Below are 20321 nucleotides of genomic sequence, written 5' to 3' on the forward strand. Positions count from 1 at the left end.
AAGCATGTAGAATTTAGATTAAATGATTTTTAGGCTGGCATCATTTTCGTCCCATTTCTAGCCTCTAGCAGCGCGCGTATCTGCTTCTTGTTATCCACATCGGGAATCTGGGCTATACTCCTGCCTGAGACCACTCGGTCCAGTTTGTGAAGGTATCGCCCACAGAAGCCCCGCGCCGTCGGTTCTCTCAATACCGAGATAGACACACTTCGCACACAAATACAGCTGGCAGTCATCTGGCTTCAGATGATACGAGTCTATCGCCTGTGACTGGATCAAGTAACGACAATATGTTGGTGAGTCCCATGGTCACGATGACCACTGATCCAGTTAGCGTGTACGATGAAGAAGGAAGGGCGCGTATACGTACAGTACAGGTCAAACTCGTTGCAATGCTTGAATCCCAGGTCCAATTTGGGAGTACTGTGGGAGCGCCAATTCTTTTCTATTGGCTCTTTCATTACGATGTCTTTGATATTGAAAGCAGCATAGGGGAACATTCAATATCTGTGTCTGCGTAATGCCATTGAGCTTTTCTACAACATTCCTATATCCTACAGCGCTCAACGGTTGATGGGACAGGCGATATATTGGCTGGACCGAACAAATTCTAAAGCCAAAATATCCTGGAATACTGAAACCAGGGAGCATATGTAGTATGTGGAAAAGTACTGGTACCCTTCGGGCGTCGCCGGCGCTGTGTTCCTAGTGATAGCTGCATTGGTGGGATGGTGGTGTCAGCGTAGGCTGCTAGTACGGTTTCATGATATGGTTTAGCAGATAGGACATGTTAAATCAGAGGATCTCCAGGAAGCAGGCAACTACACCCTCGTCACAGGAAGGCAGTCAGTGATCGCCGACCATTATGTAGCGTATTAGAATACTACATCTGTATAAGTTTGTAGCTCTTTAACTTACGCGAACCTCAATCGTTAAAAGTTGGCCATCGATTGACATCAATTACTCGAGTCTTCCATCTAACTTCGTTTCCGCATTCGGTGCGCTGAAGCTGGGTCATACAGACTGATACGTCAGTACTGAATCAGGCCTGGAATCCTTGTAGTTTTATCTCTGTACTGTAGGTAGACTAAAAATGTCTACCACTAAAAGTGGGGTACATGAGAGTGACCGACTAGCCAATCAAGTACTTCAGCTTTAACCCACAGCAGGCGACGATTGTAAGGAGAAAAGTGTTAGTAGGAGGCACAAGTGAGCATGTTTGTTAGCATTATGCAGAGTGGAGCGCTCGGAGGGCCACTTCAATGATTCGCTAGTGATGACCGGGATTGACAGAGGCCTGGAGATAAGACTTGGCCCCATTACCAGATCCCTGAGGGAGCCAATAGGGAATGAGCAGGAGCAATGGTTGGACATGTATGTTTCAGGGCAGTAACCAACAAGGCAGGTAGTATAAGGCATATTTATTGGGCGGGTTGCCCAGTTTTTTGTTAACGTGGAAAACACGTTCTTGTACCGTCCCATTTCTTTAAACACAGACCTGCTCCACAAGGTGTCGTGAAAGCCCTCGAGTTAAGAATCTGCGCCGCGTCGAGACACAGATTTCATTATCAGATATATGCTAAGCGCGAGTGAGACATCAGTTGACCTTGCCTGAATTACGAAACGATTAGTGGGTGGGAGCGTACGTTAGGGGCTCCATATCTGTGTCGACAATCACAACTGCTGGTTTGGTTTGCCTTTGTCCTGGACCTATTCCCTCCATACTCTCGGCTTTTGACCTCGAACGTCTCTGCTACGGACCAGGATGGTGGCTAAAACTCCCGAGTCTGTACTGTTGATGGTGCAGAACCAAGATGAAAATGAAGATCAAGCTTCAGCCCAGCCCGAATCAGTTGTCAGGGAGTTCCAACGACCATTCTGGCTCAGAAGAACTGCACTCCTACTCTTCGCATGTATCTTCGTTACATGTGGCATTTCCATTGTTGTTTTGGATCGAGTTATCACATCTCAGAATGGACATCCACTCACGATCTCTCAAACCCCTTATTCGTGGACCTATGGTCCGACGGCGATCCTGATTCTTATCCTCAGCCTGTGGCGGCGGGTTGACTATCATACCAGAGCTAGTCAGCCGTGGCACGAACTCCAAATTAGGAGTGTAGATGCCACCCGATCGGTTCTCCTCGACTACATCACTGCTTTCCAAGCTATAAGTGCCTTTAAAGCTGCTAAGAATCGTCACCTTCGAGTGGTGTCAACGATCGTATCGTTTGTTGTTCTCAAACTGATAATCCTGACTTCAACTACACTCTTTATCATGAATCAAACGACCATTGCTGGAGCGTTTGATATAACATATCAAGACAGCTTTAGCACGACTGACTTGTGGAAGATGTATGATCCGATGGCACCCCTTCCGCTTCAGCTTGGGAGGTTTCATCCAGCATACAACAGAGGATCTGCTGATCCTATCTGGACATACCTTGGTCGCCTGAATAATGTCACTAGTACCGAACGCGAGTGGAATTAAATCACCGATGCAGCCTCTCAGCAGTTTCTTCTCAATCCAAGCGAGTATGACGTGACAATGCTGGAGGCCCCAGTGGAAGTCTTCGTTCCGAAGATCATTTGCGAAGAGGCAAATCTTGAAGACACAAACCTCACGGTACCACTTTTCCGCTCATGGAAAGATGAAATCCCTATGAGAAACTTCAGATTCACGTCAAAGTCATGCAACGCCAGCGCAGGAATGGTAAATATATTTGCAGGTCCCAAATACGGTGATACGTCACTTTCCGAAGGCCCTATTTACAAAACCTGTTTCCAGGAATCCCATGTCTACACAGTGCATCGCCTTAATTGTTCTGGCCTGAACGAGGCCGTCGTCTCGATTATTGATGGAAATGCAACATCATGGCTTGCTGATAATGAGCCCTTCGACATACGTTATGCTATCTCCGCAGCCAAATTTAAAAATACGGTATACAACGACGATAAATCTTTCAGCGTGAAAATGACACAATCAAACTCTATTATTTGTGAGATCAAATACGCCATCGAGACCTGGGATGCCGCGCTTGATGTCCAAGCCAAATCAGTTTCGTTTTCACGAGATCCAACAAAAGCCCGAACCCTGGCGAATCTGTCAACTCATGCCTTTGCAGAAATGCTATGGACCAACATAGATAGTCCGGCCGATGTCCTAGTTACCAGCGACAGAGTTCCCACCATTAAAGGCTATAGCAATTGGGGTTCTACGCCAGGAGCCGAGGCAGTTTTGTTCCAGTTAATGTATGCGAAGCTGGGATATCCCAAAGATCTGGGTGTGTTCTACGAGTTGTCAACGCTTTGGAATACCAGCATATCTGTTCTTGACGCTATCGCAAAAGACATGGCTAGACAGTCCATTCTGATATCTCAACGTCAAAGAGGCAGTTCCAAAGGGCTCCGAATTGATAATCGACTACATATGAGACCACTGGCTGTCTGGGCAATGGTAGCAATGTTCTTACTTCTCGCCATTATATGTTTAATGCTACTATGGCTGGATAAGCCCTCTCGTTGGATACCTGCCATGTCAGGCTCCATAGCTAGTCATGCAGCTATCCTTGCCAATAGCCCTTCAGTTCAAGACATCACGGATGGCACTGGGCACCTTTCCCAGGCCGGTCTTACAGAGAGGCTGGAATTTCTTAGGTTCTCAGCCCGGATAGACCAGGACGGTCGGTTTCGAATCACTACAACAGTTACTCTCCAGGATTCCAATTTCGAGAAATCTGGGACTAAGACACAGAAGAAGAATCGAAGATGGGTTCCGTTGGCAGTTCGTCTTCCTGTTATACTAGCGACATTCATAGCACCTCTCCTTTGCATTGGTGTGTTGGAGTTGCTACATCGCATCCTGAGAGAAGAGAAGCACCTATTAGCAGTCGGGACCAAAGACTCTGCCTTCTTGTCCTATGCAATCCGTCTAGTTTCGACCTTGGTGGTTTTCAGCGTGGCAACAATGATTAACAATCTTGACTTCGCCATCATCACCTTCGCCCCATACTCTAATCTCAGGTCTGGGAATTCAACAGCCAAGAGGAGCATCCTGTTCCATCCTTTATCCATGAGTCCTCTTCTCGTTCTTTGGAAGTCGATACGTAATAGACAGCTTGGCGTTACCTCATCTAATGCTGCTACACTCATCGCTGCGTTTCTCACAATCGTTACGTCTGGTTTGTGGATCGCTACCGAAACTCAAGTAACCAACCAGTCATCAGCCGCCTATGTCACGAATTGGAATTTGGGTTGGTTTAAAGATTACTCGCAAGACTCTGGTGCGACGCTTGAACTAAATCTGATCCGAAATCGCGGGGCTGTTACACCACCCACGATTTGGGAAGATCTTGTTGTTCCTCGAATATTTCTTGGCAACGATTTCGTAAACACTACCTATCGGGATTACGCTTATTCCTTTGATGTCATAGCTCTTCAGCCTGTTCTGAACTGTACTTCGCTACCCCAGTCTGCAATTTCTACTCCTTACTGGACGCACTCTGTAGAAAGGGGTAAAATGGGCCAGTTTGTGCCAGAGACGGGGACCTTGGTAGCACTTAACCCTCCAAGTATTGACGAAAGATGTTCAGTTGCCTCTTATCAAGGCACCGCTGATTTGCGATTCAATTTGAGCTACAAAGTCTATACCCCAATCTGGGTAGGTGAATACGTCAACCTTGTCAATTCCACCGCTGGTCGGATCAATATAGATTGCCCGTCCATTGGAATGCTTTTCGGCACCGTCAATACCACGTCGCCCATGGGAAGGAATCTCACTGGTCTTGTTTGCACGCAAGGCATAAACGAAGTTCCCGTCAGAATTGGATATGATGCAGACCCCTCACTAGGACGGATCAGTAACCTACAGCGACTTGGAAAACCACGCGCTATCAGAAACGGTACTGAAGGCTCGCAGACATTGGGATACAATCTCAAGAGCTTTGTCGCCTCAAGTCTTCCTTATCTTGAGAAGGATGACGCGCACTACCAATACGATACCTTCTTTAATCAACTCACTCGTCGCCCAGGAGGATATCGGAGAGAGGATCTTCTGGGGCCTAGCAATGTCGAGACCCTGATCAAGGCTGTCACGGCGGATTACTGTGAGCTCATGAGGCATGTCATCAATAACAATCTCAGAGCCAGTAACGACAGCTCTAGTGATATACTAAGTGCTTCGAACAGCAGCTCGACAGACTCCCAGACCCTAATAACTGGATCACACTCTGCCAGGGTAACTCACCTTGTTGTCGACCCTACTTCGAAACTTGTCCTTCAGATACTTCTTGCTACAATGACTGGACTTAGTTTTATCGGATTCGTGCTAGTAAGAATTCGTGGGACTCTCCCAAGAGACCCATGCAGTATTGGAAGTAGTATGGCTTTATTATCTGGCTCTAGTCTTTGCGATCCCAACGCACGGGTAATACCACCGGGTGCGGAATATCTTAGCGATTCGCAATTATCCGATTCACTGGAAGGGTGGGTGTTCAGCTTGGGCTGGTGGCATAAACAAGTACTCAGTGATAGCTCTGAGACTTGCGACAGCAGTAGTGCAAATCCAGATAGGACACCCCATGAGAATAGCATTGAGGCAGATGAGCGCGACAGGAGATTCGGCATAGATATTGGAAAACCAGATGGTTAGGCCACTGTGCTGAGTGGAATTATGTAACCCTCCATTTACTTAATTCTTAGCTTGGCTTGTCAAAAGATTTACATACAAACAAGTGGCTTGTAGCTAAATTTTCAAAACCTCAAAATACTATCTCAAAGACAAATTATAGTTTGAATGGATTTCTCATCCATTCGGAGGATCAGAAAATAAGCAAGCAGTAAAAGCGGGACATTGGCTAAGCTGTCATATCATACTGCATAGATACCCAATCTCTCAGGCACGCCTGCATCTAAACGGCATCTCATTCACCGCTTATCTTGGTTTCATCGTAAGGCTCTCAGCTCCATCGATAAACATTTACTGTTACTAAACAGGCTCCATCCCTCCCACATCATGATAGTCGTGCCTCTTTGCACAGAATGTCAAATCCGAATGATTATACTGTTGCTTGGATCTGTGCACTCAGCACCGAACGTGTAGCTGCAGAAGCCTTTCTCGACGAAGAACACGTACTGCCCACATCCGTTGCCCCCCATGATAACAATAATTACAAGTTAGGAAAAATTGGACTACATATGGTTGTTATTGCCGTTTTGCCTGATGGGGAATATGGGACATCCACAGCTGCATGCGTTGCAAGGGACCTTTTGCATAGCTTCCCGAACGTGAGGATTGGCCTTATGGTCGGGATTGGAGGCGGCGCGCCGACCAGGAAACACGATATTCGACTTGGGGATGTCGTGGTTGGTACTACTCAGGGAGGAAAAAGCGGTGTTCTACAGTACGAGTTTGGCAAGGCAATTCAGAACCAACCCTTACGGTTGACTAGGTTTATGAACCAAGCACCTACCAGTCTTCGAGCAGCGGTCACCGGATTAAAATCCCAATACGAAGGGAATGGTCATACCATTAAAGAAGCCATCGAGAAAGCATTGGCTAAGAAGCCACGCCTGGAAAAGAAGTACAAATCCCCGGGCCGTGAAAACGACAGACTCTACCGAAGCCACTCTATTCGCCAAACAGATCAAGACGAGGGTTACCCAGGATCTTGCGGCGATGGTGATACCTTCTTAATACCCCGGTCTCGGCGAACTGACGTTGACGACGACCCCATGATACATTATGGTGTTATTGCATCAGCCGATAAACTCATGAAGGATGCCACTATCCGCGACAGGCTTGCGAGGGACCATGGAGTCCTCTGCTTTGAGATGGAAGCAGCAGGTTTGGTGAACCATTTTCCTTGTCTTGTTATACGAGGGATCTGCGATTACTCAGATACACACAAGAATGATCAATGGCAAGGCTATGCCGCGATGACAGCAGCTGCATACGCCAAAGACCTACTTCTGCAGATCATTCCGAGCAGGATTAATAACGAAAAGAAGATAACTGAGGTCCTTACAGGTTAGTTGGAAAGGCTTCCTCGCCGGTGGAACAACAGAAAAGCTGATGGTATATGTAGAGATCCAAGGATCAATTGGCTGTGTCATAGAACAGCTAAAGCCGGTTTCCGAAATAATTCATTCTCAACATGAGCAACGAATCCTAGAGTGGTTGACTCGCTACGAATACGCTATGTCTCACAAGGACACATTTACAAAAGCTGAAACAGGAACATGCCAATGGTTCCTGGATTCTCACTCATTTCAAACATGGTTACATAGCGACAAGCAAAATCTGTTATGCTGTGGGAACCCTGGAGCAGGAAAGACTGTTTTGACATCAATAGTGGTGGATCATCTCCTGTCAGAGCTCCGGCAATCGCCGGACATTGGCATTGCGTATATTTATTGCAACTATCAGCGACATACTCAACAAAGGGCCATTGACCTACTTGCTAGTCTGTTACGACAGCTGGCCCAGCCAAGATCCCCTCTGCCGAGAGGCGTCCAAGAGCTATACAACTTCCATGATAACTTCAGAACATACCCGACCGCTTCCCAAATCTCTCGAGCTCTTTCCTCCGTGGCAGGAGAATACTCCAAAGTTTTCATCTTTGTCGACGCCCTTGATGAATGCAACGCATCCGATGACACATTATTTGTGGTTCTTAAAGAGCTGTTTAGCCTTCAGCAACTTGTAACAGCAAATATCTTTGCTACTGCCAGGCCTAACAAGGAAATAGCGAAGCTTTTTAGTGGTAGCCTGACCCAGGATATCTCGGCAACGGGTGCTGATATCCGAGCATATGTAAACAGGCAGATCTCATTGAACAGGTCCTTGTTCATTGGGGATGCATTGAAGGCAGAAATTGGTGATAAGGTGATCGCTGCTGCCGACGGAATGTAAGTCACATGGCGTTTCTACCGTGACCTGCCATGTTTTAATATATGGCCTAGGTTTCTGCTCGCTCGGCTCCAGACAGGTACGCTTCTGTCTCAACCAACGAAAGGGGATTTACTAGAAGCCCTGAAGACCCTGAATAAGGGAGAGAGGGGATTAGATGACCATTACTATCAAGCCATGAAGCGGATTAAAGACCAAGAGCCTAAGCGGAAGGCCCTTGCTTTGAAGATTCTTACCTGGATTGTGCACTCCAAACGACGACTTACTTTACGTGAGCTTCAACACGCTCTTGCCGTTCGTGAGGACACCAAAAAGCTTGATGAAGACTTTATTCCTCAGCCTGAAATCATCTTATCTTTAACCTCTGGATTAGTCATCCTCGAGGAAGAAAGCAGCATTGTTCGACTAGTTCATTACACCGCCCAAGAATACTTCAAGTGGCAGCATAAACGATGGTTCCAGCATGCAGAATCTGAGATAACCATAACTTGCGTTACTTACCTTTTGTTAAGTCCCTTCAACCTGAAAAGGATTAAAGGCGACTCTGTTTCGGTACATCGTGAAGGCGGTCACGATAGCTCAAGCGAGCAGATTCATTCGCTATATCCCCTTTGGGACTATGCGGTCTGTTATTGGGGCTACCATGCCCAGGCAGCTACAGGTCACGCGACCAACTCCCTTTTGTGCTTCTTGAAGTCTCCCGCGCATGTCAATACCAGTGGCAAAGTATCGGTTAAGTTTAGAACCAATCCTGTGCCAATAATGACAGGCTTGCACCTCGCAGCGTACTTTGGCCTGCGGCTTCCTGCGGCTTGCCTACTTGATGATGGCTTGGATGCAGATATACCCGATAGTTATGGTCGAACACCCCTGTCATATGCTGCGGAGACAGGGCAAGAGGCTATCGTGAAGCTGCTCGTAGCGAGAGATGACGTTAACCCGAATTCTTCATCAACACACAGCATGAACTTAGGAATTACGCCACTCATGGTTGCCACCATGAACGGACACAAGGCCGTTATCGACTTGCTCCTGGAATCTCCTAATATTGAAATCAACGCTTGGGATGGTTATGAGCAAACCTCGTTGTGCTATGCAGTAAGATATGGGAACAAGTCTATTGCGGCCCGGCTACTTGAAAATGGTGCCAATATGGAAATCGACAATTGCCTTGGTCAGACTGTGCTTTCAGTTGCTGCAAACGAAGGCAATAAGAGCATGGTTAAGTTTTTGCTTGCGCATGGCGCTAACCCAAATCCCATGCCCCGAAATGAGTATGAACTGTATGGTGAAACACCACTAGCATATGCCGCTACTCAAGGGCACGAAGCGGTTGTTGAGCTTTTACTTAGCGAACGGGCCGTTTGGGTTGATGTGTGCGATAGTATCGGTCAGACACCCTTGACACATGCTGTCGAATATGGGCACGAGGGAGTTGTCAAGCTGCTTTTAGAGGCGGGGGCCAATCCCGATTCGAGAGATCAGTGTTACAACGATGGCTCCCCGCTGCATCAAGCCGTCCGAAGAGCACATACAGGCATTGTAAAGCTTCTCCTCAACAAGGTCACCGACCCCGACCTTCAATCTTTCGAAGGGAGAACTCCATTGTCATACGCTGCTGAGAAAGGCCAAGCTGAGATTGTTAAGCTCTTACTTGATACCGGCAAGGTTGACCCTGACTCAAAAGCTAGTGGCTTCTATGGTGGAAGTCGAACGCCACTATCATATGCTGCTGAGAGGGGCCATGAGGATATTGTTAAGCTGTTGCTTGACACCGGCCAAGTTAATCCCCATTCAAGAAGCACTCAAATTTTATATGGAGGTCAAACGCGTTTATCATATGCGACCTGGGTAGGCACAGAGGTTATTGATATGCTTCAATTCAGCACCGGCAAGATAGACGTCAACTCCACTTGCTATAAGGGTCGGACACCGCTTGACTATACTGAGGATGAGGCTGTTATTTGTCTTTTACGTGAACAAGGTGCCAAGTATGGAAGGGACCTATAACATAATCCCACGACCTAGATGTTCCACCTAGCATAGTTCTCACGGCGCATAAGTATAATACTAGTTCAATGATAGTACAATCATAGATGCTAGGTAACCTGTTGCCTTGCGATTTCATGAGACAAATGCTGTGCAAGCGATCTCCATAACCGGAAGCCTGTAAGGTTGAGTATAGCTCGTTTACATAGCTTCAGGATTATTGAAACAATGTTTCTAGCAAGCTACAAAAAGCATTTTCTGAGACGTCCTCTACAATACAGGCCATTGCCCCTGGCATAGCTTAAGAAAGTAATTAAATAAAGTAAAAGAAAAAGTAACTAAAAAAGACATCATAATTGTATACTTCATTAAGTTTAATGCAAGCTTATATAACTAGAAGTATTTATTTCTAAGTGACGTTACCATGCAAGTAAATACGCTACAATAAAACAGTTACAATCAGTCAAGTCTACAGTGCCAACACTCAGCTTTTCTACATTGAGTCCCGGTATACCTGAAAATCCTTCTCGCATCACTTTTGAAGATCTGCAGCATCAACCTTGCATTTTTGCGGTTGTCTCACCTGGGTGGCCGGCAGGCTAGGTTACCAAAGTTCCCGTAGGAGGCACTTCTACTAAGCGTATCAAAGGTTCCTATCATCAATCGTCATCAAACTAACGCCTTTTCGGCAGGTATCAAATTGAAGGATTCAGACGTGCGGGGGAATGGGTATCGTATTTCTGTACGCATTGTTAGTGGGCAATGATCTTCCTCATCAGCAAGTCCTATTGATGTAGATCTTGTCGGCGAAGGGAAGAGTTGTTAATGCATATGTGAAACGTAAGACAGAGATGGGTCACCAATTTGGGCTGGTCAATATGAATGGCGAGGATTCCTAGAGTAATTGAGCGGTGAGCGACGCCAACTTTGTGATACCTCTAACGTGCAAGTAACAGACCAGTCAGCTGACTATAATCATATCAGAGGCGTAGAAGTAACGGTAAGATCACATTAATTTACATCCATCGGATGGTAATACATAACAATATTTATGCAAGTCTAATCGTTCCTCGTCCTCCGCCCGACAGGCTCTCCATGAATATACAGAAGCGCCTTGTGACACTAGCTCAGCTGATTGGGTTCAGCCTGCCCAGTACTGTATTCCTTACGTCAGCCTGCGGAGAAATAGGATATCACTGCTGACAGACGAGGGCTTGAGATCTACAGTCCTGAACTAGATCTAGGCCAACTAATTTTGAGTGTTTCCAAGGCGTAAGTCCTGAGGTTTAAAGGTGGATCTGGGCCAATCACCGTTCACACCGACATCCGTGAAAGATCCTTCCCATTTCAGCCCCCAAGAAATGACGTGATCTGCTTACTCTTTGAGACATGCCGAGATGTGTACCTTTTCCTCCACAACCTAACCATTCGGGATGGTGCGTAAAGTCACTTGTATCTTTTGATTATGGAAATCAGGCCAGGCTACGACGTGTTTGATTGCTTATGAAGAGCGGCGATCGTAACCTGTGCCGGGAGATTCAGCTGACAGGATCTCCATCGCTGCCACTTCTTTGCAGATCCGACAACTTGCCCGGATGCTTTCCTATTGGCAGCCTCGGACCTCACAGGCTCAAGGACCTATCGACAAGAAAGGATTCACGAAAAGAACTTCTGGTGACTCTTTCAATGACCCAGTCGTGGCGATGACATCACACGGCCAGATGTAGAGTGACGCTCCTTCGCACTCTAGCTACAGAGACTGGTCGTGCCTATCATGTTAATGTAACAAGGCTAACAGCAAGAGTATTCGAACCATGAAATGGTATATAAAGAGTAGTAATTCCCCAAAGTTATCTCTTTCCAAATCATCACACTTGACTTCTTTCTCATACCCTTACACACACAAAACACATTTAGTAACATCAAGATGAAGACTACTGGAATCTTGACTATTCTTTTCACGTCTATGGCTGCAACTGCAATCGCAAGTCCCAACGCACTGCCCATGGGAGTTGAGGTTGTTGAACGCGACGGCAAGACCATTGTCCGGGAAGTGGTATGCCCCCCTAGCCTTGTACACACCACTGGACTTACCTCCGAGACTAACGTTATATCATAGCCACATGCACTGTTAAGCCGCGGGCTTGAACCCCGATGCCGAGAATGTGTTGGCCAAGGTGGTAAATGCACCATCGGTGATGGCAGCTGCTATGCCGAGGACCCCCCACGTAAGTAGAAGCCCGTTCTTTCATGGATGGAGTGGCTCGACTGACTTTTCTACAATTTACTGTACTTGGTGCGGTGACAAGTGCGGATCTCGTTGTGTTCGTTCGGGACAGACTTGCCAGCAGACATGTGTTTAGGACTGGGCAATAGTGGCACGATAAATCTGTGCAACAGGTAGCAGATCGAGTACAATCGCTTTCAGTGCATCAAGTTTACATTTCACAACGATCTTTATACATACTACGCAGTTATATAAATATGGATTAACACCCTGTTGCTGTATTAAAAACACTGAATTGTCTAATTGTCAAATGCTGTCATGTCCTCATCGTGTCGGTCACATCCATTGCTTTAGCGTCAGCGTTGCATAACGTGGGAAGGTAGGAAGTCTTCGTGTGCTGTGGCTGCGAAGCTGAGATGGGAAGGGTATGGCTAAATTCCAGTGGGAGGGAAGTCACTGAGAAGAATTCAAAGATTGTAAAACAAGAAGCGGATTTTTCAAGTCTACCAGTACAGAGTGGTGTGAGAGTAAATATATTCATGGATCAAACAATGGTTGTAGGGTAGCTAACGTCTGGGCCCCGCCTTGCCAGGTTGTAAGCGAGATGACGATATGGATCCTGTCTCCACAAGAATGGTTGATACAACAACGACTTCCAAAACAACCCTGAAAAACCATTCTGCATATTGAATAATTCCATCAAAGCGCGACCAATCGGTAAACATGCAATGACAATGCCTCTTGAATTCGAAATAGATAGTTGGATGCAGAAGATCGATCCCTCCTCTAAACCAACCGCACGAAAAGAAGAGGCCATCAAGCAGGAGCCCTTTCTGAAACGCCGACGCCTCAACACCCTCACCTCAAACGCGTCGCAAAGTGAGAAGAACATGCATTATGAACGAAGTCTCAGCTCCTCAAAGCGCTCTCGAAGTGACGATTTGGAAACACCGCGCCCGACAAGGCGAACCAGAACACCAAGAAGCGAGTCCGGTACCTCATTGCCCTTCACACAATCAGGTACCTCGCAACAATCGGGACTATCTTCACCTACCGAACAATTGCGCATCCTTCAACTTCACAGCAAAAGCGTCGTGGCCAAACAACTGAGTGCCTTCCACGATAAGCCTGCGACATTAGAAGTTCTCTTGGACAAAATCGATCTCGTTTCTTCAGGAATTGGGATCTTGCCAACTTCTTACGCTCCGCTACTTAGTAATCTCGACAAGGAGATTTATAACGACTTTAAATGGACGAAAAAGCCGGTTTTCAGCAAATTCCTTTTTTCAAACGACCGCGATGAGATTGGCCATACGCCTCTACCTGCGACTATTCAGTGGATTCTTCACGAAGCAGCTTTCTGCGACAGCAAAGGCTGCTCTGAGAAGGATTGGAATACTGAAGTTCACCATCGCGTCCTTGCAGCTGCATTGAGACCGTTACGCGGACCGCGGAGAGATCAACTATTCGACTTCAGAATTAGTACATCTGCTTCTGTCATCTCTGAGTACCATGTCACGTCAGCATCCAAGGGAGCTGACTTTTGTATGTACATCGACCCTAAGCAGGATGGGAGTCCTGAAGTCGTCGAGATGATCGGGACGATCAGACAAATCCTACCGATGGGCGTCTTCAATCACGCTAACCTGGGCCCTCTCTCGGATAATCCCATTGCTGTCAGTATCGAGACCAAGAAGACTACTGGTGAAGGCTGGGAAAACGCCAAGCTCCAGATGGAAATATGGATGGCATCGCATTGGCAGTTCCTACGTAAACTCCTCGAAAAGCGACAATACGCAGCAGAAAGGCTGTCTACAATGAGGTCAAGAGCAGGTGAAATGAGTTTCTGCTCCGATAAGATTTGGGACCTACCAGAATTCATACCAGGCATTATCATACAAGGCCACGATTGGTATCTAATTGTCACAACAGCAGAAGGAGAAAAGACAGTATTCTGGCAGAAAAAGACACTTGGAGATACATCAAGTTCAAGAGGGATTTATCAGATTATCTATAATCTGCAGCTATTACGGCAGTGGGCTCAAGAAGACTACTGGAAGTGGCTGAAGGATCTCTTGCTCGAGTGGCCACAGTCTGAAGGAGAATTGGTTTTTTAAGTAATTCATGTTACTGCAGATTGTTCACTGGAAGATCCCCTACACAATGTATCATAGACACATCGGTTTCATTAGTGAATGGGACGCTGATAGGTTTAATATTAACTGTTAGACTTTTCTAGGTGCCAGATCAGCGATCTTCTTCATCCTCAGTAATGCAATAAGCCTCCACCTCAGCAATACAAGTCCTCGCCCCAGGCGTAACAGCAATAGGAAAGCCCCCATAATCGGGATCATCATTAGGCATCATCATAAACTCCCCATGTCTCGTCTCATCACCATTCAAAATTCTCAAAGTCCTCAACTCCCCATTCTCGTCGACCTCCTTCTCCTCACCACGTAGAATACCGCCAAATGTAGCATTCTTACCCGCAGCCTTGAAGCGCGCATGGAAACCGCGACCTACAAGGAGGAATTTGGAGTTGCCGAGGTGGATGATCATGCCACCGCCGGGACCAGGCTTGCCGAAGACGAAGCATCGCTCGACGATGACTTTAATGTCGCCGAAGACACGAGTCCATTTTTCTGGCTTCTTCTCACTTGGCTCATCGTCGAAGAAGAAACCGAAGCGGTCTTCGGGTGCGGCGTTGAGAAGGAATTGTTTCGTTTGGTTGAGGAGCTTGAATTCGCGGCCGATGATATCCGAGCCAGTATCAATACCGAAGGGACTGGCTCCGAGAGCACCGTATGTAGCATAGGACAACCAGACGCGTCTAGCGCCATACTCATCGCGTCTCTGCTCTGGAATGAAAAGAGTGTTTCCCTGCTCGGTATAATTCTTGCAAACTGTTTCGTAATCGTGGAAATACAGATCTGGTGCTAATAGATCGAGAGAAGGTGTGTTGTACCGCCAGATGTCCAGGACGTGGGGACAAGGGCCACCAGATGGGTAGATACCAGGCTGATCACCTCCACCAACAACAACAGGTGCATCTCCGCCCACGTCGACATCCGACGGTCCCTCAATGTTGAGCCATGTGTTTGTGTATAGAGGGATAGGATACTCCTTCTTTCCAGCTGCAGCAACGCGTCCCACATAAGAGGAGATGAGATGCGCCATGAAAGCCTCATCAGCTGGTTTTCCTACTCCGAAGAGAGATTCCCAGGTTTGAGATTCCGAAGGAACATTGGCAATACGCTTCTTAAATCTCGAGTGGGTATCAGTTTGTCGGAGGTGTTGGAGAAGATCGTCAGGAATAGGTTCAGCGAAAGCCTTGTTTGCTCTGTTCGAGCGATCGCGAGAATCACCCAGGACACCAGTCTCATTTTGAACTTGAACCATCAGAACAGTCTGGTGCTCAGAGTCGACTTCCACCAGATGTCTTAATAAAGCAGCGAAAGCTTTTGAGTCGGCCTCACAGGCGGCATCGCACAGAGGAGTGATCATTTCCAAAGTTCTCTTGACACCTCCAGCTTCAAGAACTTGAATTCTGGGAAATCTTTTGGCGTCTTTTCTGACCCAAGCTGGCGTATACGTAGAGAGACCATTTTTGTATGTTCCGAACCAGAGCAGAACAAGCTTCATGTCATGCTCCCTTGCGCCAGCAAGAACAGCGTCAAGCTCTGCAAAGTCGAATTGTCCTTCGATAGGCTCGATCATTTCCCATGTTACTGAGCCAAGTAAAGTATTGATATGGTCAGCTTTCATTGTCGGCCATACTTCACTCATGAATTTGGCTGAGCTGAGTGATGAATTGTGGAGCTCGCCGGGGAGCATGAGGAAAGGCTCATTTTTGACGATGAGTTGCACTGAGCCTTTGTCAGAGCGCCGAAGGTGAGGGTGTGATGGGATCTGAGTTGCAGTCATTTTTATGATTGTATGTGAAAAGGATGATGGTCTTAGCAGCTTTCCAAAGACAGAGATGATTGAAATACCTTTTCGAAGTTGATGGAGTACAGGGTTAGCGGAGTACCCGGTTAGTGGATCAGATCATGAGTTCGGCTTCCGAGGGAGCTGATGTGCAGGGATCCTCGGATTTACTCCGCACTTTCTATGACAGCGCGGAGAAATAATATTTGCCGATCATGACTCGCAGGGTCACATCGTAGGGTACGTACTCCGGATTTGCTTCGGACTTTTTTTCATTCAGGTGTGTTACAGTTACATAGAGCCAGGCGCACCAAGAACCCCAATTCCTTGCCAACAATCCAAGTCCTCCAACTTCCAAAGCAATCGCGCGATATTTATTTTCGCATCATCTCCAACCCCGCCATGTTCAAGGTAAGCGGCTCCAATATCCCGGATCTTGGGGACTAAGCTGCTGCCATTTGCGTGGAACACAGTACTGGGAAGATGGTATAGAATCTCCAATAGATCGTCGATTATCTTTCCATGCTCTTTTGGGGTGTCTTCCGTCGGTCCAAACTTTTGTAGAATGTTGGATCTGATGTTCAGGCTCGTCACGAAGAGGTTGGCTATTTGACTATCATGCCCCTCTGTGACAGTAGCAGGGCGGGATAAACCGCCGCGCCATCGTAATTCGGGTGGAAGATCATCTAGAACCTTTTGCACTTTGACCAAATATCTCGTGATAGTAGTTTGGGGATTGGTGTCTTTGGGCGTTTGCTGCATGTCTTGCCAGATGAGGAATAGATCACTTAGCGAGTTGAGTCCGGGGATGTAGCTCATGTCATCGCCATGCCAAGCTGGTTCAATGGCTGATGGCTCCAGCTGATTATCCGATAGTGCCAATGGTTTCGGGAAGGTATCCATGCGCTCGGGACTCAGCAGACTGATCGGGAGCCTGCCAAAGATATCCGCGCTGCTGGAATTGGAGACTAGGTTAGCGCTGACCAAGAGACTGACAGAATGTTAACGTACCATGCGCTAGCGAATAACAACCACATTAGTCTTCTAAGAAGCTGTTGTTGAGCCTCATCATATTCGTGCAGCCGGTAATAAACCAGGTATCTCGTCCCCGCAGCTGCTTCGCTCAAAGCGTGATAGGCGCGCATACTACTCAATCCCGAAGGAGTGGTAGCACTCATTGCCGTACCGATGTGATACATCGCGATACATCTATCAATGCTATAACAATCCCGACCGAATTGACTTTGGAGTAGTCCATGAGTATCGAGAAAGTTGACACAGTAATCTACTGTGACAAGCCCATAGTCACGTCTCGGCAGTGTAGCTTTCGTGGCGGCGCATAAGCTGATCACAAGACCGCAGAAGTCTGCATTGGTATCGCCTTCACCTTGTTGAAGACGGCGGAGGAATTGACGACGGAGATGGATCGGGGCTAAAGGATGGATCTCATTGAACCAGTCTCCGTATAATCGCGAAATAAGTGGTTCTGGAGCAAATAAGGATAGCCAGTTCCCCGTGGAGGCGGTTGGAGTCGGGATATGGAGACTTTGGGGTGATGTACTGGAGTGATGGGTCTCAGGCGATATGGCGATATTGGCTGGTGATGATATTGCTGGGGATCCTACCAATGGCTGTTGTAATCTCTGGGCGTGTCTGTGATACGTTAGTACATCGATCCACTTGATCAGGTTATTGTCTTACTTGTTTGGAGGTCCCCGTTTCCTTCTAGGTCGATCATGAGTGCACTCTGAATCAAGAAACTCACAACCTCGGCATCGTTGCTGATTGGGCTCGTACGTGCACTATTGATGGTGTCAGTTATGAGGGGTGGATGTGACAGATCCACATACTCGGATCTTTCTCGCTCGGCAGACGTCGCAGGCTGTTTGGTTGCGAGGTTTCTGCCCAGCTGGAGGGCTACGACTGGTTTCGGCCATTCTTCAGCTTTTACTTCGGAGTAAATATGTGAGTGGAAAAAGTTGGGGTTGAGAAAGTCCGAGGAGAATCTTCGGATTATTAACTCCCCTTTGAAAGACCCGTTCGCCGAAATGTCGGATATACCTTAACGACCTTACTTAAACAAGATTGGCTAAAAAGCACAGATCGAATGAGAATGGTCGAAATGGTGGGTCTTGGTGTTAAGCTTGGCCAGCTGCGGGTTAGTCTGCTGTTAGTCTTTTAGCGTTTTCTTCCCCATGGGGAGGAGGTGACCTTGGAAAATCATGCCATGTTGGGAATTGTACCGGCATACTGTCACGAGACGTCAGGATGGCTTCTGAAGGTGTTAGCCGTTGACTCTATTCATACTCTAGATCTCTACTGCAAACACTTCAGGCGTCCTTTCGAAGCATATAAGACCTCCCGGGGGCCCATGATCATCGGTTGATCTGCAGCAACAACTCTTAGGATCAATCGGCACAATCACCACGATACTATCCCATCATGGGTTCCAAGGAGACTCAAGTCGACATCATGGAGGACGACCATGTCCCCAAAGGATCAACTCTACCATTCTGGAAACAGACTGAGCTGAGGAAGCTGTATCTCATGATGGTATTCCTCTTCATGGGATCGACCACGCTTGGCTACGATTCCAGTCTGCTGAATGGTCTTCAAACAATGGGATCATGGCAAACATGTCAGTCTACAAACATCCAATCTTCCTCCTCAACTAACATCATTCTAGTCTTCGACAACCCCGAGGGAAGTCGTCTCGGTATCTTCGGCGCCATGCCCGGTTTCGGAGGTCTCTTCGTCCTCCTTTTCGCCCCCTACGTCGCCGACGGTCTCGGTCGCAAGAAAGGCACAGCAATCGGCTGCATCATCGTCATCATCGGAGCACTCATGCAATGCTTCCCCCAACGAGGCCACGGTGCCCGACGCGATGCTTTATACCTCATCGGTCGATTCATCATGGGCTGCGGCTCCAACATCTCCAACGCGACTTGCCCTCTTCTCATCACCGAGATCGCGCATCCCCGACACAGAGGAAAGATCACGACTGTTTATAATACGCTTTGGTACCTTGGTAGTATCATCGCTGCTTGGGTTTGCTTTGGCACATTGAGGAACCAGACTGGTACGTTGCAGTGGGTTTTGCCTACTGGACTGCAATGCCTTATGCCTGGTATCCAGCTTCTGGCTATCTTCATCGTACCTGAAAGCCCTCGATGGTTGGTAAGCAAGGGTCGTGAAGAGGAGGCTCGTAAGATTCTGGTCAAGTATCATGGCAACAATGACGAGAACGATGAGTTTGTGAGGTGGGAGTTTACCGAGATTGTCAACACTATTCGACTCGAGCGCGAGACATCGGATAATGGATGGGCTGAGCTTTGGCGTACACCTGGAAACAGGAAGCGATGTGGATTGATCATTGCGACTGCTATCTTCTCTCAGTGCAGTGGTAACGGTCTTGTTTCATACTATGTAAGTTGCTTGCCTGGCGCCATGGAAACAAATACTAACTGACCGCTACAGCTTGCTGCTATTCTGAGGACCATTGGAATCACTGAGTAAGTCCAATTCTTCCCACGTTTAAATACACCAATGCTAACAGATTAGTGCCATTACCCAAGCATACATCAACGGCGGCCTCACAATCTGGTGCTGGCTAGTCTCCCTCTTCTCCGCCTTCTTCGTCGACCGAGTCGGACGCAGAGTCCTCTTCCTCTTCGCCGGGGTGGGAATGCTCATCTCCTTCAGCATCTGGACCGCTTGCAGTGCCGTCTACGCAAAAACCGAATCCTCCTCCGCTGGTATCGCTGTCGTGGCCATGATCTTTCTCTTCTACGGTGTCGCAGGTGCGGCTTGGCCTGGCCTGACCGTCTCTTACACAGTGGAGATTCTGCCGTATAACATTCGGGCGAAGGGTCTTACGCTTTGCTTCTGCTTCACTGCCCTGTCTGGGGTTTTTAACCAATGGGTTAATCCTCTTGGTTTGCAGCAGCTTGATTGGAAGTTTTACTTTGTCTACATTGCTGTGTAAGTCTCTCCGTTTTCTAAGTAACTAGTGTGTACTAACATACCCTTTCAGCTTGGTTATCGAATGTCTGGTCATTTACTTCTTCTTCGTCGAGACAAAAGGTCCCACCTTGGAGGAAATTGCTGTACTTTTCGATGGGGAGAACTCAGCTGCCAGTATCGCCAAGAGCCAGGCTCAGATGAAGGCGAAGGTAGCAGAAGTAGAACACGCATAAGCCCGATACATTCGAGTTACTATTTAATATGAAGTACACAAGTATTGTTTCGAGAATACTGCGACTCCCAAGG

At 47.4% G+C, this 20321-nt stretch overlaps 6 protein-coding genes across 6 annotated transcripts; 4 read left to right on the top strand and 2 right to left on the bottom strand.

Annotated features, from left to right (window-relative positions):
- Window positions 1–1276: 1276 nt before the first annotated feature.
- B0J16DRAFT_393728 (uncharacterized protein) lies at window positions 1277–5650 on the top strand (the record flags this gene model as incomplete). Its single annotated transcript, XM_046132079.1, has 4 exons — window positions 1277–1374; window positions 1888–2304; window positions 2354–2355; window positions 3087–5650. 4 exons carry the CDS (start codon window positions 1277–1279, stop codon window positions 5648–5650), a joined length of 3081 nt encoding a protein of 1026 aa, XP_045985653.1.
- Window positions 5651–6039: 389 nt separating this feature from the next.
- On the top strand, window positions 6040–8560 carry B0J16DRAFT_237607 (nucleoside phosphorylase; the record flags this gene model as incomplete). Its single annotated transcript, XM_046123041.1, has 3 exons — window positions 6040–7027; window positions 7086–7908; window positions 7963–8560. Coding segments are annotated over 3 exons (2409 nt in total), but the record flags the coding sequence as incomplete, so codon positions are not given.
- Window positions 8561–11324: 2764 nt separating this feature from the next.
- B0J16DRAFT_299026 (uncharacterized protein) lies at window positions 11325–14362 on the top strand. Its single transcript, XM_046124519.1, has 5 exons — window positions 11325–11720; window positions 11832–11954; window positions 12018–12130; window positions 12159–12253; window positions 12831–14362. Exons 1-5 carry the CDS (start codon window positions 11718–11720, stop codon window positions 14240–14242), a joined length of 1746 nt encoding a protein of 581 aa, XP_045985655.1. The 5' UTR covers window positions 11325–11717; the 3' UTR covers window positions 14243–14362.
- A 1-nt stretch (window position 14363) lies between these two features.
- B0J16DRAFT_331732 (glycoside hydrolase superfamily) lies at window positions 14364–16127 on the bottom strand. Its single transcript, XM_046126621.1, has one exon. The coding sequence runs from the start codon at window positions 16047–16049 to the stop codon at window positions 14373–14375; it is 1677 nt and encodes a 558-aa protein (XP_045985656.1). The 5' UTR covers window positions 16050–16127; the 3' UTR covers window positions 14364–14372.
- A 186-nt stretch (window positions 16128–16313) lies between these two features.
- On the bottom strand, window positions 16314–18008 carry B0J16DRAFT_281258 (uncharacterized protein). Its single transcript, XM_046123933.1, has 4 exons — window positions 17903–18008; window positions 17754–17854; window positions 17064–17705; window positions 16314–17007 (listed from the first exon to the last, which is right to left on the bottom strand). Exons 1-4 carry the CDS (start codon window positions 17987–17989, stop codon window positions 16344–16346), a joined length of 1494 nt encoding a protein of 497 aa, XP_045985657.1. The 5' UTR covers window positions 17990–18008; the 3' UTR covers window positions 16314–16343.
- A 276-nt stretch (window positions 18009–18284) lies between these two features.
- B0J16DRAFT_299033 (general substrate transporter) lies at window positions 18285–20276 on the top strand. Its single transcript, XM_046124520.1, has 5 exons — window positions 18285–18690; window positions 18739–19478; window positions 19530–19564; window positions 19614–20033; window positions 20086–20276. Exons 1-5 carry the CDS (start codon window positions 18495–18497, stop codon window positions 20246–20248), a joined length of 1554 nt encoding a protein of 517 aa, XP_045985658.1. The 5' UTR covers window positions 18285–18494; the 3' UTR covers window positions 20249–20276.
- The last annotated feature ends 45 nt before the right edge of the window (window positions 20277–20321 follow it).

The sequence above is a fragment of the Fusarium flagelliforme genome (genome assembly GCF_020744385.1).
Source record: "Fusarium flagelliforme strain FIESC 12 MPI-CAGE-AA-0113 chromosome Unknown B0J16scaffold_2, whole genome shotgun sequence".
Taxonomy (NCBI): Eukaryota; Fungi; Ascomycota; class Sordariomycetes; order Hypocreales; family Nectriaceae; genus Fusarium; species Fusarium flagelliforme.